Here is a 22,766-nt window from a genome sequence, read left to right on the forward strand (position 1 = left end):
CGGGATTTGAGGGTAAAATGAAATAAATACCTTTTGGTAATGAAATATCTAAAAAGCAACAGCCGCATGCCCCCACATTTGCTGCCTGAATCCTTAAAGAGAAATGTGCCCTTGAATTAGTTGGTTTTTAAAGTGTGCGTTTTTCTAACTGTGTGTGTGTATATTGTGTGTTGTCACCGTGTTGTCTGGGTGTAGCCATGCAAATGTGTGTGTTTATTCCTGTGTGCAAGCCACAGGAATAACCATTTCAGCATAATCTGAGGAAATAAATGAGGGCCTTCCAAGGACTGGTTGCATTAAAATTCTTCAGAGGAAGAAAGCAAATTAAAAGAGTTTTTCAAAGCAGTTGCAGTGCCAGTATATTTACTTAGCTTCAAAAAAAGGTCCTCTTCTGTCCCTTGTTGTGCGCCAAGATGCTCTACTTCACTAAGATTAGTTCCTTAAAGTAGCCAGACAAACCCCCTGCTTTTCCTCTCTCCTTCCCCTCCTGATTTCCTTACTCATTTCCAAGGGCAGTTGGTTAATAACCCCCTTGCACACACCCTCACACACACTCTACTCTTATGCATAAGAGAACGAGGAAAAGGAGGAGGGGTGAGAGGGATATATTGAATTGTTTACACTTTTTTTAATAGAAAACATTGATCAAAGGTATACGACTGGCCCTGAGGCCAATGTGCTGATAATTGTTAGTGATTCAGATTAGATTACTTGATGTCTTGCTTTGATTAGTGTGTGTGTGTGTGTGTGTGTGTGTACACGTTATCAGCTGGAGAGGCTGATTCCCATTTAACATCCCATCCTTCTAAGTAGGTGCTTTGTGGTTTAGCATGCATAAGGTATAATTTAATTCAATTAAAGCAGGCTTCATTCTTCCAGGGAAGTGGCTAATTTGGGGGCAGCACAATGATTTGGCAGAGGGAAAGGTAGGGGGTACAGTACATTAGCTGTCTTAGAGGTGTTGCATTCAAGGCATAAATTAGATATGCTGAGATTCTATTTAGTGAAACTGTCTTTTTCAAAGTGGCAGGACTTGTATGCAAAAGGGCAGGTCTCTGTTGTGGTGAAATTATTAAGGAATCAGGTATATTTGTGAGTAAGATAATTATTGTTGCAAAAGTAATTAACCATTCAGACTAAAAACATATTTTTGAATTAAGATTAGTTTATTTCTGTAATCTAAATTTTTGCCTCAGATAATCAGTGATAGGGATTCCCCTCCATCCATTACCATTAAAGGTTGTTAAGTAATAACAATTTTGTATTAAATACATCTAAATACATTAAACATGTGTTTTGTTTTTCTAAAACATACCTGAACTACAGTAAGTTAGCGGTCTGTCTGGTGCTTCTGCAGCCTTCATTCCCCCTCTGTCAGTTTAAAAAAACAAAACAAACTGTCTAACAAAATGTCTAGGCAGTGTGAATTTAGTGTTTAAATGTGATCAATAATGCAGTTGTGTTACAGTCACAGTTTCTTCAGTTTAAATTTGGAAATTTGAAATTTACTGCTGCAACTGAGTCCATCAGTGAAGTCTTTAAGTCTTTAAAGATAGGCTAAAAAGAGTACATCTTAATAACGCATCTCTCACATTAGACCCTGTACTTGTCTTTATTTGTTGTCATCTTGAAAAGCTCTCACACCTTTATTTCCGTATATACTTTATCACTTGTAAAGTGTCATCCATAGTACATATCTTTAATTTTCTTCTAAACCAGCAGAAACAATACACTTAATAATTGTGTTTAAACTTAAAAAAAAGATTAAAGGTAGGAAAACAAATTGGAGAAGTTTGGATGGAAAGCTAATAATTATTTTGTTGTCTTTGACTGATTTATTTTAGTTTCAGATTAGTTTTTGTTTTTAGATTAAACATCTAATAACCGAGACTTTGTTGCAGTCAGTACAGCACAATATAAAAGTTGAATCTGGGTACAGTCATATCATATTATTGAAAACAAGCAGTACATGGTATGTGAAAAAATTAATTGCTAAGATAAATAAGTAAATGGGCTATGTTATGCATAAATAACTTTACATCCACAGCTACATTGACTGTTGTCAACATGGAGACCAATATGTTTATTATTTGTTTTCACTGGTTGTGCGTGTCTGTGTGTGTGTGTTTGCATGTGTGTGTAGCCCTGTTCTTTTGACCTATGCTCTCCCTCCTGCCATCCCTAATTGTAGCCCACAGTGACTGGCTCTTTCATCTAAGGTCATGGGTTCAGTTTTGTCTCTTTCCCTCCCTCCATGTCTTCTAAGTCACTTTCTCTCTCTCACTCTCACCCTGTGTTTAGTCTATATCTGTTTTTTCATCATTTATTATCTTTTTTTTTTGTTTGTTTGTTTTTTTTTACTTCTTACTGGCTTTTTCTCTGCAACATCAAATATTGTTCCTGTTAACTCCATCTTGTTTTTTGTTGGACAACCAGTTCTACTAATTGTTTTGCACTCATCACCTCCCTCTTTCTCCTCATAGATGGCCTTCACAACATATTACTCGTCACAGTACAGATGTCTCATAATGCTACAGTGTTACTACTCTCTACCCACACTGCAGCCAAATTGATAGTTAATGAGCTTTCTTAAAAATAAAGACTTTGTTCTAACAATTCTTACATCCTAGGACATCCTAAATGTTATTTCCGTGCCTCTCTTGCTCTTTTAGTCTTTCCCACTGGTATTATTTTAATGGAGAAGTGCATGTGTGTCTGTGTCTATTCGCTTCAGGTCTTCTCATCCGTTAGCAGATGAGAACAGTAATTTCACACCGGCCTGGCCAGGCTAATTATCGGATCCACACTGGGTTTGGAAAAAATTTGTGTGTGTTTGTGTGCATGTGGACACACAAGCACATGCTTATAAGTGCACCAATGTCTGTTTCTTTGCAAAAACTGCAGAGCAGAAATATGTGTATTTGCATGTGCAAGAATGTAGCACCTGTGCATTTTTGCATTCTTTTTAACATTTGTGAGAGCGTGTGTGCGTTCTTGTGGTATGTGTTCGGGAGTGCACACAAATGCTTTGGTGTTTTCCAGGTAAAAAAAGTTCCCCTGCTCACTGACTCGTTGTGATTCCTATAATTGGGTCCCGTTTGATTTTTGCCGACCAACATCCCAACCACCTCCTCCCCCTTCTACTGTGCTGCTCTCTCCCCTCCTCTCTGGAGTGAAGGGGACTCTTGGGTCTTTAGTGTTGTGACCTGTGGGTGTTGTCATCTGGTCCTATCTGCTGTCTGTACTCTGATCCTTTCTTGACTGCATTAATATACTAATTTTCTCCCGTCATGTCTTTTGTAGTTTGTTCTTTGGGCATACTTTCTAACAGTGGCTTATTCTCAATATTGTAACTAGATTAAAATACAATCATTAGCTTTAGCAGTGTCACGCTTTTTTAACAAAGTGTCTTTAATTTTTGATCCATAAATTAAAATAGATGTATATAATCTAACAAAGTCCTGTGATCGTTTGAATATCTCGTTTATTACTTAAGCCAACCAGTAAAGGGCTGTTTTGCAGCCTTCCTTCCTCCTCCTGTTCTCTTTCCTTTTCAACTTTCTCCCACCAGTAATAGTTCTTCTCCAGGTCTAATTTTAATATTGCTGCCATCACTTTCTTCTCCCAGCATTCCCTTCTTTCTGTTCTCTTCTTCCTTTTCTTTAACCACCCCCCAATCCCTTTCTCCTGCTTTTTTTCTTCTTGAAGAATCTCCCCCTAATGAAACTAAATTGTTTGTTGGGGAGTTTCTTTGGACTGTGCGTGCTTGTCTTGGAGTGTGTGGGTATGTGTCGTGGCTGAATTGGCTGGAGTGGAGATCAAAGGCGCTGTCTAAATTTTGTGTGTGTGTGTGTGAGAGAGAGAGAATGAGTAAGAGAGACAGCTTTCTCAATTGCATCACAAGAGCTGATCAAGCTGTCACAGAGGAAAGCTGTACACTTACATACCTCCTCTGATCCCACAAACTTCTCTTTCTTTCCCTCTTTTCTCGTTGTCAAGTTATCACATACCTCGTGTTCACATTTGACCAAGTGGAAGTGTCAAATGTCTTTCACATCAACTCTGTAGAGTTAATCTCCTTCTATGACTCTTAGCAGCACTTTGGCTGAACAAAATATGGAGAATTACTTTTTACACAAAAAAAACATTTAAAGTCTGTATATATGAAATTACAGTAATCCACTACTGTACTAATGAATATAGTTATAGATGAATGTAAGAGTAATATACTCTGTCCATGTGTGCACCTTTGTGTGATAGCTTTAGGTTTGACATTTTTTTTTAAATTCAGATACGCATGAGTGTATATATTCAATAGTTGTAATATTTTATTGTTTTTACAAGGTTCTTACTTTTTTCAGTTCATGACTTTGCACATCTTGAAGTCAGCCCTAAAACATACAGCCCCAGAAACTGATTCGTTAAGTCAGGAAAAAAAAGTATCCCTGTACTGCGTTTGCATTTGTGTTGCAGTTGTATTTGAAGAACCATGAGTAATTCTCAGATTATACAAATACTAGATTAGAGAGACATGTTTGACACCATGAATTAACTATGTCAAATTATGTAATATTTTGAAACTGTGTTTGGGATTGAAAATAATTAAGTAATAATTAAGTTAAGTTTTAATATTTTTCCTTAATAATACAATAAGAAAACATTTGTATTTCTTGTTCATTTAAAATTTTTTACTCAGTTACAATTATATAACTATCATTTAAATATCAGCATTATTAAAAGATATTTCCATCTCGAGTCACAATTGTTATAGCATCTACAACGACTTGTTTGCTCCAGTAGCCCCCAGCAGGATGATAAATCAGCCAACTGTAATACATAACTATAACAATATTTTTGAGGCCAACATTAATACTTGTGTTTAAAAACTGATGATATATTACTTGAAATACCTTTATATATAAGAACATCGTATAAAAATTCATTTTAAGCCATTTCTCATGTAATTTGACTGATAAATACACTGATATACTTTATCTACAATAAGCAAATGGCACCCTCTAAATGATCTCAATGAATTACTCAAGCCCTGGACAAATGCTTTAAATGCTGACAAGCCCACACAGAAAGTTCTAAGAATATTTGTAAATATTCGTGGCAGCTAAATGCAAGATCCAAAAGTCTTACTTTTTCCCCTAAATGTAGGTGCAATACCCAGAAAGGTTTCCATAAACTATACTGCACAAATACACATTCACTGCTTCAAAAATTGCTGAGACAGTGCTTGATATGAAAATGGTGCATATTAAATCACAGTTTTCAATCTTTACCCACTTGTTTTCATTTATTTAACAGTAACAGATAAGCACCTAAATGAACCGTAATTCAGTAATCCAGTAATCTGCTTTTTCAAAAGTTTGTTGGGAGCCTATCACTCATACAAAGGGTGTTGTGCAGTGACATCTTACCTGTGTTTTCTGTCACCATGTCACAGCTCAGATCATTTTCTTCTTTTTTAACTCTTACTCTCTACCTCTCTTTCTAACCACAAGTTATGCTCTTTCTTTCAAGTGCCCATTTTACTTGCCTGACAGAGCAACAAACTCTTCTGATGTGTGTGTGTGTGTGTGTGTGTGTGTGATGCCTGATTTCATTTTTTCTAAATAAAATTGTGATGCATGTTGCAATGTTTTTATGATGTTTTAAATTGCAGGATCATGCAGTTTTACAGTTTACAGGGGACTGGTAGAAGTAATTGTTGAGATCACAACATTGCGAATTCCTGAAAGGACTGAGTCTACCTGTTCTACCTGTCCTGCTGTATATATGCCCTTTGTTAAGCACACACGCACACTGTTGAGGACCAATTGTTGAACTGGGAGACTGCAATTGAACAGAACTTAGGGTCAAGCCAAATATACAAATTTATTTGCTCAAACAATATCAGCTTGGTTTTATACAGACACCTTTTGTTTTTTTAATTTGTGACTAACATTAAGCACGTGTGAATTGAGTTCTTTTCTTAAAACGTATCTTTTTTTTTTTTTATAAGGACATGTAGTACATGGTATAGAGGAATGCTGTTGCTAAAAAGTATCCTACAGCTCAAACGAAAAACTCAGTGACTCAAGTCATTTGCATGTTTATACAATCAAGAATACATACAGTCATAAAAATGTACCCACATAATGTCCCAACTAAAGCCTGGCTTTGCATTCAAAAATGACAAAAATATTCCCAAAAAATATGCACACAAATTGTTAAAACCTAACACACACTATTCCTGGACAATTCCATTTTGTACACACACAGGTACGTGTTCCACACACATGACCTATACTTCTACATGCATATCTCACACACACACACACATACACATACACACACACACACACAAAGACCCCTATCATGGGCACGCACCCGTCAAATCATAATTAGGCCGTGTCCTGGTTCTTTGATAGCCATGTACAGTGGCTCTTCTTTAATTCTTTATCAAATGCATTGATCGCTGTGGGCCTCGCACGCCCATTGATCCACGCACTCTGTCTGGAGCCACCCGATAAGCTCCCCTTTCTCTCTCTGTCTTTGCTCAATCCCACTCTCTCTCTTTCTATGAAAAATTTGAGGTTTTTGAAAATAATAGATTTATAAATTTGGTGCAGCAATTTTAAATATGCCTATGTTGTTGTGGATTTAAACGCAATACTTTTTTGGTACAATGTAATTGCAGCACACACTGAATTGAGCCACTTGGAAGCCTCAGAGTTTTTTTAAGCTGAAGTCCAAACCTGACCTGTTGTGACATTGTTAGTTCACTGTAAGTGACATTGTTAGTATCTGGCTCTACACCGACTAATAAGTGCTCTACAGTGTAATGCTCTGTAAAGTGTAAAATTCTATAGTAGCATTCTATAGTACCACTCTCAGACAAGTTACCATGTTTAGGATGTCACATACATTGTAACATCTTTGTAACCACTGATTGAATGTTTTATGTATGTGGATTATTGTACTTGTTCATTCTGACCTTTTTAAAGGATCAGTATGTGATTGCACAGTTATGTGACTGGCTTTGTGTGTGTTTTTGTATACTCTTTACTATGTGTGTGTGTGTGCCTGGACAAGATAGAGACCTAAAGCACCACTTGACTGTGAATTAGCCTGTCATGACAAATGTCTGGAACTGCATGACTGGCTGCCAGACTGGCTGGCTATCTTGGAGGTTGGCAAACACTTTTTAGATAGTTATTGTGTGTGTGTGTGTGTGTGTGTGTGTGTGTATGCGTGTATGCGTGTGCATCACTCTGTGCCCACGCCAGGTCTCTGTACATGACCAGTGGTGCATGCCCTCCCTCCCTCTTTCTCCTTGCCCAGAAAAGAGCAACCAAGGCGACAACTTGCTCCCCTTGCTCAAAAACAGCTTCCAGACCGCAGAGGGGTCCTCAACCCAACGCCAAGCCCAAATAGGAGCCCTCTGTCTCAACCTTGCACTCAACCGTTTAGCCTCTCTTCCTCTGGCAGTTCCCAGCAGTAAATGGAAGACACAGTACACAATTGTTCTTTTTGTAGCTGCTTAAAAAAGACAAGTCTCTTCTCCTCCTGAGCCTCTATTCTTGATCTGTGTTAACTACTGACCACCAGCTGACATGCTTTCTCTCCTTCTTTTTGTCTATTTCTGTTTTTGTCCTGGCTTTTATCATAATGATGAGGCTTGTTGGGTTTTTGTCGGGTGTTTTTTTTTTTACTTTCATCCCTATGGTTTTCTGTCTACTGGTTTTTAATGTCCAGTGTTGCTAAGTAAAGGGGCTGTGTCTTTATTTTCCTTGTCATATCCATTGCCATTCTCCAAGTTTGAAATGGTCAGAATTATCATTGCTTAGTTGTTCTCTTGAGACCAACTAATGTATATCATTGCTATCACGTCTGCTTACTTCTTCTGTCTGTACTAATATTTTAACTCTTTTGATACATGATTTTCTTCTTGGAATTCTTGGCTTTTGTGCACTTGTGTAAGGAGCATTTGTTGAAATATTTGTTACTGTTTTTAAATCGCTCATTCTGAGTATTAATTTTACCCATTTACAAGTACACCAGGCAACAGATTTGATTCTAGATCATTTAACACATTGTCTGATACACACTAGGAATGCTCTCCTCCAAACACATATTTTCTAATCAGTGGCACTGTAGCTGACTGAGCAAGGGGCTAGTCTGATGCATTTTCTATAGTGTTAATCCTAGCCTCTGGATAGGCAAAGTCAATTTCCCATTTCCTGTCCCCAAAATGGCTGAAAATAATGCAGTGGGATGTTTTGGAGTGTGATGGTGCCGGAGTTGTATGTATACATGCGCGCACACACACATGCAGGCATACTTAAACTGGTAGCTGTATTCATATCTGTAAAGGCCAGATTTGATATCAGAACCAGTCCATAGCTGCGAGGCTGTCAGTTGCATTACAATCTATCTTATTACATTTATTAAACCAAAGAGAATCCTGCATAGAAAATATACTAAAATAGATCGAAGTGGGGAAGAAATTAAATAAATATTGGAAGACAAACAAAACAGCAGGTAAAAAGACAGAATTAGACCATTAATTTTAATGTCATGGTACATAGGTACAACCCAGTGATAGCAAGAGGCCGGTTGCACCCAGTTGATCTCAGAACACAGGGAGATATGCACTGACAACCATGCACACATTGAAACCAACGGGCAATTTAGAGCCATCAATTAACCTATCCTGCATGTCTTAGGACTGTGGGAGCACAGGGGGGAACATGCAATCTCCATACAGAAAGACCACACAAACACTGTACAAGTAGCACAGAGAACAATCAAAATGTTTTTAAGGAACCCATAAATTGTTATGTATTTATTTGTATTAACCACCCGGTAGTACAAGCGGTGTGCACTTTACATTACAAATGTGAAGACATACTTTCTACCTCTGACTACTAAAGGTAGTTCAGTATTAGTCGTGTTGAAAAATAATTTAAATGCAGATATTCTGAATTTGGTTGGGTTTTTGTAAATATTTGCAAGTTTGCATCTGATTGCCCTGTGTTGAAATGCATTTAGCTCTGGGCCACTGAATCAAAATTATTCGGCCCCCAGAGTTCTGTCCTTCTTCCTTGCCTGAGTCCTGCATGTGATAAATAATCTAATGGGGATGCTTTTCATTGAGTGTCAGTCATTTTTGTGATGTCTTGTTTCAGGAGAAATGACCACATTGGCCAAGACTTATTTGTTGTGATTAAATTTAGCCTTTTTACTTGTAAATTTAGATTTGTCTTATGAAGTATTTTGTCATGTTTTTTTGTTTTTTTTTCAAAGGTGCTACCTAAATGAATTTGCCAATACCAACTCCCTTTTGCATTAAATAACTATATCTTAATTCCATGCTTTGTTGCCTGAGACAGTGACTGGCTGAGAGCTGGGAAAGAAATGTTGTTCACCTTGACACTCTGTAATTTTCTGTAAACAGTATCATCTACTGTTCCTACTTTCGTTTATTTCCTCAGTTTTTATCTCTCTTTCAGTCAGTCTTTCTTTCCGTTGGCACTGTATCTCTCTTTCATTATCCGTTTCTCTCCAAGGTATGTTCCATCCTCCCTATGGGCATCCCCTTGAGCTCTGTGTCTCTCAAACACACACTAACAAAGTGCATTAGGGTTGCTGTCATTCACAATACAGCCCCATTGTCCCAGGCCAACAATGGCTACAAACAAACAATTGACATGGAAATGGAGAGATGTAGCTCATTAGTGGGCGCTGCTTGTTTTGTTAATGGATAAATGGGCGGCTTCAATAGGCCAGCCCTAAAACCCCTGCCTCAATATGGAGAAGCCTGATTAACAGGAAACCACAGGGAGAGAGAACAGTGACAGAGAAATGCAGCCTCACTCTCCCTTGGGTCATATGTGGTTGTGTAGTTTGTAAGGGGGAAGTGGTGCAAGGTGGAGTTCTCAGCGTGTAAGTTTGCATTATAGAGGGAGTATGTGTGTGAGTGCAAGAGGGAGCTTGTGTTAGTTTGTGTGCCCTATAACTTGTAGTGTTTTTGTCACAGGAGCTTAAGTCAGTGCAGGTGATGTTGAAAACTTTATTTTCTTAGTCTCATCCAGATTAAATTCTGCAATGCATTACTCTTCAGGTCTCTCAGTTCCAGACTTGGAAATATCACAGCTCAAAAGCTTTAAAGTACGTTTGTATCAGGGTTCTCTATCATACCTTTGCCCAAATCTGCCTCTAAAAGCAGATTTGACTCTCTCTTCTTCTTCTTGTGTCCCTTTTTGTATAAATATAACATTTTAAATGACCCATCATGGACATTTGTGCATCTCTGTCTAGATACATATAGACTCAAAACCTGTGTGTGTGTGCTTAGTGGGGTCGTCATCATCAGTGTCTGTCAATTAACCACATCAAGGTTTTCCTATTTTGTGTGTGTGTGTGTGTGTGTGTGTGTGTGTGTGTGTGTGGCTTGTATTATCAGTACAATCAGATTGGTTCGGCCTGAAAATGGCATTTCTGCCATTACTCTGATGGTGACGGCTCAATATTGTATCTGTCTTGTGCCAGAATGGTGTGTGTTTGTGTGCATCTGTCTATATTGTCCCTAACTCCATAATATAGTACGTGTACAAAGTGCATTAGTATTTTGTAGCAGTAGTTTTATTTTGGAGGATTTTGTGTTTGTCTGTGCGCGTGTGTGTGTCTGTCTGTCTGTAAATGATTGGGCAGAGTGTCTTATCTAGCTACAACATACATTGGTGAAATAGGCATAATAAAAGGTGTTTGTATAATCATTGATCAGAATGTAAAACAATTTTGTGTGTGGAGAGTATAAACAAGCATTTATAAGAATAGGTATTAGGAGTTTCTTTTTTTTTTCTCTGGTTCTCATATCATGGGCATGTACCTGTAAAAGAGTGAGTAAAATTCTTCAGTTCATATTTTTGTGCATCTTTCTGTGTGTGTGTCTGTGGGCAGGAGCGAGATGCAGAACGGCGACGACAGCTTAGAGAGCGAGCCAGGCAGCTGATAGCCGAGGCTCGATCTGGAGTCAAGATGTCTGACATGAGTCTGCTGGATCCATCCAGTGCTGAGAGGAGCAACAACAGCAAGGCTGGCCCTGCTGGAGGTCAGCACACACACCCACACACACAGAGAGAGTCTGGCTTCCATTTAGGGAACATGACGTTTATGTACAATAATTTCCTGGAGATCAGCCCTAACCCTAACCCTATCAATTATGTGCCTTACCCTAACCAAAAACCTAATCTTAAACCAAGTCATCATAGTGAAATTCGGTAATTATCTCATGTTGTTCTCACAAGGAAATGTCATGACAAGTGAATGCATATACATTATGTGGACTTAAATCTGTGGGGATAGATTAAGTCCCGTTAATGTAATACCTTGTACACATGCACGCACGCACACATTGCAACAGCAAAGTTTCTAAATCTTGAACACACTTTGACTTTTTAAAGGCCTTGCAATGAACACAAACACCTAATTACAAAAGGAAAGACACTAGCATGCTTTGGACATACACTCACTTTCCTCATCCACACATGCTTTGACTCACACATTTCCATTATGCTCTCTAAAGGGGTTCTGCCTAATCCTCAGAGAAAAAACAAAATGTCATTTGACAATTGCCGCAGGTCTAAAAAGCACCACCCTTATTTTCAGAACAGCAATTTACTCTGCAACTCCTCCCTTGTCTTGTTCGCTCAGTAATTGTTAATCAACACAACACATTGTTCGGCCAAATTATGCTCAAAATACCAAACACTTCTAATAACAGCTTGCAGGAGTAGCAAGTGCTGCCATAAACATTTCCCACTGCTTTCCATTTCCTTGAAATTGGGGTTGTTATGATAATGACCATTATTAGGCTTCTCTGGTCATTTGTTACATTTGTTTGTGAACAAGAAGATGGGGAAAACCTGGCTATTGATACTTTAAAAGGAAGGGTGAGTGTGTGTGTCTTTGAACAATGAAAAAGGATAAAGAGAAGATCAAAAATTGGGACGTGGCCTGTTGTTTGAAAGAGATATAGAGGGAAGAATAAGATAGATGGGTAGGTTTGATTGAACCTAGTAGCCTTAGAGCAAACCAATCAAATACAAAACAAACATCAGCATCTTATTATGTAAAACCACAGAAGACAGTGAGGCAGAGGGAGGGTAGCACTTGATTTATTTGCGCTTTCAGCTTTTCTGGATTGGACTAATTGTTGATATCATTAAAAATGGAGTTGGAGGAAAGAATGGAACAAGGGAGGAGGAGGAGAAGAGAGAAATGCTGTGGGCTCCGATACACAAGGCCTGCCGAGCAGAACGGCTAATCCTAGCCCCTTCTCTCTCTCTCTCTCTCTCTCTCTCTCTCTCTCTCTCTCTCTCTCTCTCTCTCTCTCTCTCTCTCTCTCTCTCTCTCTCTCTCTCTCTCTCTCTCTCTTCCCTTTTCCACCTCTCTCCCTCTTTCTCCCTTCCTTTCTTTCTTTCTCCTCTCTCTCCTCAACATATTCACGGTTCTTTAATGCAGTCTGGGGTGCCCCCTCTAAGAGTCTGCGTGCAATGAAACTTTCCAAACTCCATCACCATGGCCTCCCATTAATTAGGCCCCAGCCAGCCACACAGGAACGCCACTTGCTAGCACGCTTCACATCGCAGCTAGCAAATTAGGAAAAAAAAAAACAGGAAATGCTGGTGTTTTGATTCTCTCTCCTCTCTTTGTTCTCAGCCTCTCTCCCCACCAGGTAATAATAGCAGAGGAGGGAGCTTGCAGTGTCAGATGCTGTTTACTGATTGTTTTGTTTTAATCCATGGTGGGTTATCCATGCAGCTAGTAATGCTCAGGTCTCCATTTGAGTTTCTTCTAACATGTTTTTTTTCTTTTGCACCTAATGTGGAGACACTGTTGTTTATTGAGCCCCTCAGGAGACTTAATGGAATATGTGCTTTCATGTTTTTTGTTTGCCTTACCTCTTTTATCTGGAAAGAGAAAAAGTGGCTACAGATCTTTGAAGGAAAGTAAACAGAGGTCTCAGTTTCGGTTTGTGTGCCAGATATTTTGGCACCCATGCACATAAACCCACACAGATACACCAATCAATCAAAGTCCATTCGTTCAAGTGGAGAGTGCTCCCTTTTTATACAATGAATTTTGTTAGATGGATTAGTTGTAATGTTGGTTAGGTTTGGTCCCACACCATCCTGCAAACACCAAGCTCTATAGCTTCTAACAGGTGCAGTAAATATAAAGGCAAAACTCTACTTGCCCACAGTCAGGGTAATATTTATTGTCCCATCGAGTGTACTATGGTAGCGAGGGGAGACATGTTTTAGTGAATTTGATGTTGTGAGATGTTTAACAAAAGGGTTATTGAAATGGTATTTTCCTCACAGATGTCTTTCCCACTAACCAATCAGTTTTTCCCCCTTTGGACTGCCTTTGTTTTGGCTAATTATTCCTTTTAACATCCATCTTCTTCTTAAAAACTATGGTGTCTTTCTCAGTCTCCCTCCCTCCATACTCCTTTTTATTCATCTTCCTTATTTTGCTCTTGGATAAGCCGAAAGGACAAAAAAATGCTCACCTCTTCCTCTTCTTTTTAATTGTTTTTTCCCACTCTTGTCTACTCCCTTCTATATTTTTTTTTACCTCTGTCTTTCTCTCTGTGCCACTCCGTACCCACAGATGTTTTGCATGGACTAAAGGATCATCATGAGGGTCATGATGTTGAGGTTGATGGTGAAAGAGGAGAAGAGGCAGAAAAGGAGAGGGCTGAGAAGGAGAATCTCCATTTTGCTGGTGATGATGATGATACCTTTCCTGCTGCTACATCTGCATCTGCGCTGATTACTAACCCACTGCCGCTGGAGGCCTTTCTTCCCACCACTTCCAGTGCCCAGGGGCCACTGGCACTTAATAACCCTAGCTCTGAGCTAACTTCTCTGGGTAAAATCACTGGCTGAAGCTGTGTGGTGCTGCATGCTTCACTATCTTGTTTGTCTTTATGTAACAATATATCTAAAGAACTCTTTTACCCATTTCCTGTACATATTCATCTTTCATTTATAATTTCACATACAGACATGGACAAAAGTTTCTTGACAAAAAGAACATCCTACAGTTTTCTTTGAATTGCTTGAAACTGACAAATGTAATTAAAAGGATAAAAAATAAATACGTTAAATACAAATCAGTATATTGTAAATAATACAAGAAACGACAAATCAAAATGTAGTGTCACTACATGTCTCTAATTTTAATAGGTGACATTAATTAAAGATGTGTAATGCTAATCCAAGAAAACACTTAGGTTAAAATATCTCTATAAACCAAATATAGAATTGCCTGAGCTGTTTTCCATGTGTCATTTAAACTATATTCTTTAATCAGACATCACTGACATTTGACAAAATATCTGAAGGGTGATTTGTAATGTTTATTAAGACATAGTAGTTTTTCCCCTTTGTGTTTTTGCAGTACTACACTTGATCTATTCCACCCAGTAATCACATCTTCAAAAGTTAGTGCTGTGCAAGCATTTACTCAAGACCATGTAGTCTGAACTGTCCTCCTGAAAATTTTAACATGTTGGTCATCTGATCTAAGCATTACTCAACCACTTATTTGCTTTGTTACTCACTTACACACGTCTGTCATTTAATCAGTCACCTAATTGCATGCTGTCATCTTTCACTCCATTATGCTCGATGCACTTGTTCCACTGACCCCTGCATCACACTGGCTTCACACTGGATGAACTAACATACCGAAGCAAACATACATTTACTGCTGCCATGTTGTCGGTGTGCTTTTCTGTTTTTCCTCTCAGAAAACTTCTTTAAGTGGTAATTAATAAAGTCTAAAAACTGCTCCCCAGACAAAAATAAAATCATATCTTCATAAGAAATGTAATTAGTTTGTTTTGTGTTTAATATTTAATTTATTAATTTTTTTTGCTTCCTCAAGTTTCTGCCGATGTGAGATAGGTTAGAGTAAAATGAGGGACCAGAAGAAACAAACATGAAAACAAACAAAAATGCCTCCTCCAGCTTTGAAGTGCAATATCTCTGCTCTATTTGTTGTTTCTCACTGGTTGTGTGTTTTTCTTTTTTGTTCTTTGTTGGTGGTAATTTTTATGTAGAATGGAAAGAAATTAGTGTTGGTGATCGTACCACTAAAGTATCTGATATCACACCTAATTCTCTAAATACTTTCTCCATAAACATTCAGTTTTTGTCATAATTTTCCTTAAAACCATGTTGTTGACCTCAGCTATTCCACTTCAATTGTATGTGTTATTAAGTTCAGGAAAATGTATATAGGTTTGGCATCTTATGCATGCATCATGGGCTGTGTGTGCGTGCACATGTGTTTGTGTGTCACGGTGGGAGTTGACACATAAAACGGTTGCCCTCCTGCTCTTTCATCTTCTCTAGTGCAGTGGTTTGACCTGGCAGGGGAGTTGTGGTTACTAGTCCCTGGAAAATAAAGCTGTACAGAGCAAGTAGAAGGCGGAGAGAGAAAGTGATAGAGGGAGCAGTGTGGACAAGAAGGAAACGAGAAGTATATGATAAGGAAAAGACAATTATTTCATGAATGCAAAATATATTTCCACAGTCAATATTGTAAATTTGGACTGCTGCAATGTTATCGTCAAAATCAGACCCTTTCTTTACTGAACTCAGTCTGAACCTGCTGATGTTGCAACACTGCTGTATTCTGTTACACAGGAGGGTAAAAGCTAGTAGCTCTGAGTTCAGTGCTATTTATATATAGCAAATGACAGTGTTCAAAACATTATGTACTGTTGCACTTACTGGTTATAGTGACAAACGTCACCCAAAGCAGCTGTCAATAATGAACATCAAGCCGTTGACTTGATTGTTGAAGTCTCTGTAGCTGGTGCAAGCCAAAGGTGGTTTCAATAACAAATATCAAAAGTAAGAAAAGACGTGGTCCCTTTTTTCTTTACCTGAATCTTGCCATGTGGTTCCCATGGTGATAGTCCCAGTAATGTACACTTAGTACCTCAGCAGCTCTCTTGCAGTATAAACAGGACTTGGCGCTGCCTAGTCAGTCCAGAGCTCTATCATTCTGTGTGTGTGTATGTGTGTGTATTTTGTACGTGACATTCAGAGTATTTTTATATTTTTATTTCAAATATCTGTTTTTCCTTCCTTGTAGTGGTTTTGTACACATTGGTGTGCTTCTTATATTTCGATGTATTTTTCACATACAGTTTGCACTAATTTTCTCCCTTTGTCTCTCAAGGTAAACACGTGGACCTGAAGCTGAAGAAACTGGCGGAGGTCAGCCCAAAAGGAATCACTTCCCCTTCATCCCCGTCTTCCACTTCCTCCTCCTCTTCGCCCACTGCCTCCTCCACCTCATCACTCAGCCCTGCAGAAGTACTGACGGTATACTCAAAACACCCACTTTGTTTTTTGTTTTTTCCTTTACTTTGTGTCATTTTTTTACTTTCCTTTTATCAGTCTCTTTTTCTTTTTTATGTCTCTTTCTCTTTTCCTCCATACTATCAAAAGGTCAGTCCAATCAATCAGGTCCAATTGACCTAGATTGTCAGCTGGCTGACACTGTGTACACATCAGTCAGTTAGACCACTTCATGTAGGACCATAGTTTATACCTCTTGTGTCTATATGAGTCTGTCTGAAGCCATGGCATACACACAGTGGCATCGTAATGTTCTACATAACGTGTGGCAGTCCCCCGCTATTGACCTTTTCAGACAGTTATTTGTGTGTGTGTGTATACAGGTGGGGAAAGGGAGGTTGTTGCTGCTGCATGTGTCCATATCTTCTGATGTGAATATTGAGTCGGCCAGTCTTAACATCTGTTTAATTGATTTTGAATGTCAAGTGGAATAAGGTGAGTGTGTATGTGGCTGTCAGTACAAGAGAAGCCCTCTGTGCTTATGGTGACACAGGGTGTATTTGATCATCGATTCACATAAACACCCACTTGTGTTCAAAGCCTAAAAGGCTTAGTCCTTTATGGCCGAATGACTGAGTGTGTGCGTATGTGTGCACACGTGTGTGGGGTGCTATTTGACCCTCACAAAAGTAAAATCACCATTTGGTTGGCATTCAGACCAATCCAAATCACCTTAACCAAAAGTATGTACATTCAGTTCTTTGCTCTGTCAGATATTGGATTTTTGATTCAAAGAGTGAACTTTGGTCAGTAGCTTACATAGGGTGTGGGTGTGTGTGTGTGAATGAAAGAATGTGAAGTATAACATACTTTGAAGATAAAAAATACTTTAAAATGGTCCTTCTATTGAACCACTGATCATCATTTTAATCATACTTCTTATCTTCTCATCCCCTCTCTTTTCCACACACAATGTTAGTTGTTGTTTAAAAAACTGGAAATACTAACCGACAGCATGCAAACATGTCATGTCGTCAAGATTCCAGCTGACTACTGTAGACCCTCTCTCACGTCAACAGCAATAGTTAACTTTGGCAATAAACTGCATTAAGTGAACTCAGTGTTTTGATCCGACTTTGTTTAAAGGGATGTTTTGGGATGCCAATTAGGCTTTTTATTACCTTGTGTTGAAACACTGTTGCACATCCACTTAGTTAAAACCAAAAGACCCATCTGATTTCACTGTTTTGCATGGTATGGTTTCTCCTTGTTTGTTTCCTGACATAACCATCTAGTGATAAGTGAAAATCACAGATTTTTATTATTATAAAACAGTTTGTTTGCAAAAAAGAAAATGACTTTTTATTTACACATAAATGTGTAAAGTAAAACTTTATATGTAAATAAAGGTCAATAAAGTAATTTCGAACTAAAATCATGTTTGTGCTTTAAAGGCTTAGCGTGTTAACGGTCTCCAGAGGGTAGGAATAATATAACATTAAAGCAGTTAATTAATTTAGAAACTGTGTCATCTAATCAGCTTTTTCCTCACAGTCCCCTGAATAAGTATGGGTTACACAGTGGTTTGCAAACATGGTTTGCAGTATCATATTACAATGCAGGGCACAACAGAAAATATTCATACTGCTATGTAGCTTGATATAGTTATAATGTACTTCAGAACAGCAGTTAAAAAGCATTTGATAATTTGATTTAATAATTTCTGGCATTCATAACATTGTTGCTCCGCTAAACTAGTTCTTACATTATAACTTGTGTAAATCTCTGTAAAATCCTTGATTTTCCTTGAAATCTTCGATTTTAGCTGCTTTTTTGGGTATATGTACCATTTCTAGCTACTATTTGCACTCAAATTATTATGCATTGTACCAAAATGAAATAAATTTAGCCCAAAACTGCAAAAATTGTGTTCTCCTAAAATTTTGACTATTAAAGAATAACCCCAGTGTTTTCTGTATTGTTAACAAATGCTATAAAGAGACTTAAATGACACTGCATTAACAACAATGGCCCTTTCCTTTAATGTGTGCAGAAATATGTTTATGTACAATATGCAAGTTTAATACTTCCGTCCTTTAACACAGGGATAAACTCTCTGGTCCCAAGAGGATATGGTGTCCCAAAAGTCCTTCAGGCGAATAGAACAACCTGCAGGAACATCACAAATGTACACCCGCCCTTCCTCTCATTAGTGATTGTGTGTATGCGCAGCCTCGGTGGCGCACGATAAGGGCATTCGACGCTCAACGGACTGCAACATTAGTCACGCAGCCCCTGCATGCACATTCACAGACTCGCACACTCCAAAAGCACTGAATCACCATTGCCACAGCTTACCACTCTGATGATGGCAGTGATAAGAGATAAAGAGGACGGGTGAAAAAAAGAGTAAGACGGCAGGAGGGAGGAGACACCCTTTATATCTGCTTGTCCCAGCGAGTAAAAGAGAGGCATGGCGGTAGAGATGTGGGCAGGTGTGCGGGATGGGAGACTGAGAAAGACACCATAGTTTTTAAGAAGGCCATATTAGTGTATTCACCTGTGGATGTTGCACAGATGTGACTGTAACGTAACAGCAATTCAACATCAGATTTTAGTCCAGTGAACAACAATTCACAGGAATTAATAATTGTCAAGACAGCCTCAGTCTCCTAATCAGTCCTTCCAAAGAGTTGCCTGAAGACATTGAAAGGGTTTGCAGTTTTTACCCGTGACCCCACTAAAATATTGTAAAAACAAAACCTTATCACAAAAATATGACAAGCTTTTCAACATACTTCAACATCAAATAATACATTGTTTGACTGGGAGGCTGAAATCAAACTCAAAACTAACAACAATTTGTGTGGCTTTTTTAAAACATATCAGTCAAAGAAAAATGTCTGAGGCAAGAGAGTTATTTGGGTGCTTTTTAAATGCTGCTAATCCAGTTTGTATGTTGAGGCTTGGAACCGGTACACCTGACTGATTTAATGTTTAGGAAATTCTTAAACAAGTTGAGTCGAACTTTACTATGGCATTGCTCTGAAGAAAAGCCATTCATGTGAAATTAGTCAATGTTTTTATTTTTAATTTTATTATTATTATTTTGTTTTTGCATTCTGACCCAGCAACCCTTGAGCCATAAATATTTTTACCTCTTTTTGTTGATTGGGATCCTAACATTTGGAAACAAATATTAATTTAGCACTAAACAACAATGTGACTTTCACCTTTTTGTTTGAAAAATAGGTTAAGTTTTGTTTTATTTAGGAAGCAACCCACCGGTAGAATAAGAGACTCCCTTTTCCACCGTATTATTTTTCTCCTCACTTTTCCTGTAAACACTGTGTTCTCTTCTTCTGATTGGCTTGGTGCTGCTCTAAGGTTGACACACACGAACACAAATAGTAGCGCTTTCACATACCCAAGAACTGGCCTTATGTTTTAAAATGTTTAATTGAGGATTTTGTATATAGCATCTCATAAATAAATTTGCCTCAATTTGACTTGACATAAGGTTTTAAGTGGCTGGTTCAAGCTGATAGACTAATAGACAAAACAAAGTGAGAACAGACAATTGCTCACATTGTTTTTGAAAGTCAATAATCTGAAGCTAAACTAACAACTTCCCATCTACAGCTTGTGCCCGCCCACACTGTCTCTATTAGTTGCTCTGCACAGGCTGCCTGCCTATCTCCCTCTGTTTCAAGCAGTGGAACATGTTTGCCCTAATTGTCGACTTTATTACATGTTTCGCCATCTTATTAACGTTGCCACGACATCAATCTTAGCCTGAGTCTGTTTCTTTTCCACTCGGCTTGGCATATTTGGGGACCTGGTAATAAAGCATTTCTGCATGCCATTTTTGATAGTGAAAGAGGCAAGCGTGCAGCTTTTTAACACATGTTCACTTTGAAAACAATAGCCTTTTTTTGCATTTTGCATAATCTGAATATATTTTCTGGCTCGGGATTTTATTGAAAGTCAATTTAATTGCCTTCTTTTTGTCTTTGAGTGAGAGAGAGAGTGTTTGTGTGTGTAAAGGTGTTGATGCAAATTTAAACATATTTTTCATTAACGCTAACAAGCAAACCATAATCTAACATATCCACTTCTACCAGATTTATCTCATGGTCTGTCAGTAGATGTGTTTATGCACATACGTTTAGATGTGCCCTGATGCTGTGTGTTTGTGTGTATGTATTCGGTCACAATAATCACAGAGCAGCTGTGAAATCCTGAAACGGCTGGCTAATAAAAGCTTGAGAGTGGATCTAAGTGGCTGGTGGATGCTGACAGAATAATAGATGAGATGTGGAGAGGCACCAGCAGCTAATTGCTGACTTTTTTCAAGTCAGTATTTTGAAGTTTAACCAACTGGTTCATCCACATGTGTGTGTGTGTGTGTGTGTGTGTGACTGCGTCTGTGTTCGAACTTTTTTACATCAGTTGGTGTTTTGAGATGAACTGTTGCTGAAGATTGTCTCAATTTAAAATTTTAGAACTAATTAGTACACACAGTGACAGTCAACATTTAATATTGACCGTTAAATATTTGTTGAACGACTAAATGTGCATTTTTCCGTATCTGACAGAATAACACTGAGGATTTGCGAGCAGAGCGGCTGCGCAGAGCAACAGAGAAGTTACGTAGCCCAGTAGTCTTCAACAAGGATTCTGCAGTCAGGAAAACACAGCTGAAGTCCTTCAGCCAGTATGTGGAAAGCAGGCCAGGTATGGGACAATACAACACAAACACGCATACACATGATGGATTCAATAGTTTCCCAGAGAGTTATGTCTGCACACAGTAATACCTGGCCCACAGACATTAGGACAAAATGGTCAGAATCATTTGCTTTTCACCGACTGCTTCTTTGGAACAAGTGTGCAAGAAAACAGTAGTGGGTCAGGTAATTGACCAGTAGCCAACCACTATATTCTCAACATATCTACTGCAACATGATAATTTCCTCAGTTCTTTATACACGTTTTTGTTTATGGGAAACATACAAACAAGCCAATTCAATCATATAGGTACTTCTTGTGAAAAATACCGTGCATCAATAAACAAAGGAATGGCCCAGCCGCAGAAACTCCACTCCGCCTGTATGGTACTCTGAATGTGTTTATTAGTTCTATGAAAGGACAGATCACTGACACCTAAAAATACCTAAGTTCCTAAACTTCCATGCGCACTCTTCTGTGACTTTAAAAGTAGTTTTTTTGCTCCAGAGGTGAAGCGACAGAAGTCTGTGCCTGAGGATCTGAAGAAGGCTGAGGATTCACCGACAGAGGTTGATATTCGCAGACCAATTGAAGAGGAGGTTTGTCCATTATTTTCTCATTGATCATATGTCTGTTTGCAGAGGGATAAAGTTGAGTGCATATCAAAGACTTAATTATACCTTTAACAACTGACAGAAAAAGGAGAATGTTTACATTTAAAATTTATAATGTTGAAAATGTATAAATGAGTTCTCATCTGTTATATTGGTCCAAGTAACAACTCTTGATAGTGTTCCTGCTTGCCTTTAGCCTTGTTTTCCCGCATCTTTAGTTTCATGAAATCTGTTTGATGGGCAGATGATTATGTCAGAAAAAAATGTGTTGGTCTTGACAAAGTAGAAAAGGGTAGTGGGGGGGTCAGAACTGAGGCTAGGTTGTTGTGTATCCCTTAATTGCTTCTACTTGGCCTTTTCTAGTTCCTGTTAGTCAGGTTTCTTTCTCTCTCTCTTCTCTTGTCTTAGATAAATCTATCAGTATGTTTAAATGTCTCCTTTTCACCTTGTCCACCTCCCATCGCTACACACACATATACACACACTTTTATTTTTTTGCTTCAGTCCTCTCCACACAGACATCTAAGTATTGATCTAACATACTGCCATTTAATTATTACAATAGAAGATATCAGCTGCCATTTAGAGGTGTGTGTGTGTGTGTGTGTGTCCAAGTTATGTGCCTGTGTGTCCATCAAGTCTCTGCACACACTCAAACTCTCCTCTCAGCCCGTGTTTGAACTTGTGCGTATAAAGAGTGTGTCTATAAGAATGCTATTATTTCAATGGTGTGTATTAAAGTGTGTGCACCACTGGAGACCATGGGGTGAATCTCTCTTCCCACGCAGCCCTCAACTGCTCTCGACCCTGCACCCTCCACCCCAGCGCACACACACAACCACCCTCCTCCTTCCAGTGCCTGGGCCCCAGGGTTAATGGGTGTTCAACCTTTCCATTATCCCGATCAGCCAAGAATTACCTGCTGAATGATGTTTGCATTAATATAATATATATGGTAATTTCCCTCCTCTTAATTACGGCTGGGCCGAGCGCGGCAAGGGGAGTGGGCTGATCATGTGTAAAATTGATTTGCCAAGGAAAA

At 38.6% G+C, this 22,766-nt stretch overlaps 1 protein-coding gene across 7 annotated transcripts in view; it reads left to right on the forward strand.

Annotated features, from left to right (window-relative positions):
- The window catches only part of ehbp1 (EH domain binding protein 1), a 126,015-nt gene that overhangs the window by 67,881 nt on the left and 35,368 nt on the right, over positions 1-22,766 (forward strand). For 3 of the 7 annotated variants that reach the window (XR_010915013.1, XM_067513112.1, XM_067513102.1), the window contains exons 17-21: positions 10,954-11,104; positions 13,672-13,932; positions 16,258-16,403; positions 20,978-21,116; positions 21,618-21,709. Coding sequence is in view for 6 of the 7 variants with exons in the window: in XM_067513112.1 (XP_067369213.1) it covers positions 10,954-11,104; positions 13,672-13,932; positions 16,258-16,403; positions 20,978-21,116; positions 21,618-21,709 (789 nt within the window). In the remaining variant the exon portion in view is untranslated. The remainder of the gene's footprint in view (positions 1-10,953; positions 11,105-13,671; positions 13,933-16,257; positions 16,404-20,977; positions 21,117-21,617; positions 21,710-22,766) is intronic. The other 4 variants (XM_067513120.1, XM_067513153.1, XM_067513138.1 and 1 more) reach the window with 2 other exon arrangements.

The sequence above is a fragment of the Channa argus genome, chromosome 1, assembly GCF_033026475.1.
Source record: "Channa argus isolate prfri chromosome 1, Channa argus male v1.0, whole genome shotgun sequence".
NCBI classification, from domain to species: domain Eukaryota; kingdom Metazoa; phylum Chordata; class Actinopteri; order Anabantiformes; family Channidae; genus Channa; species Channa argus.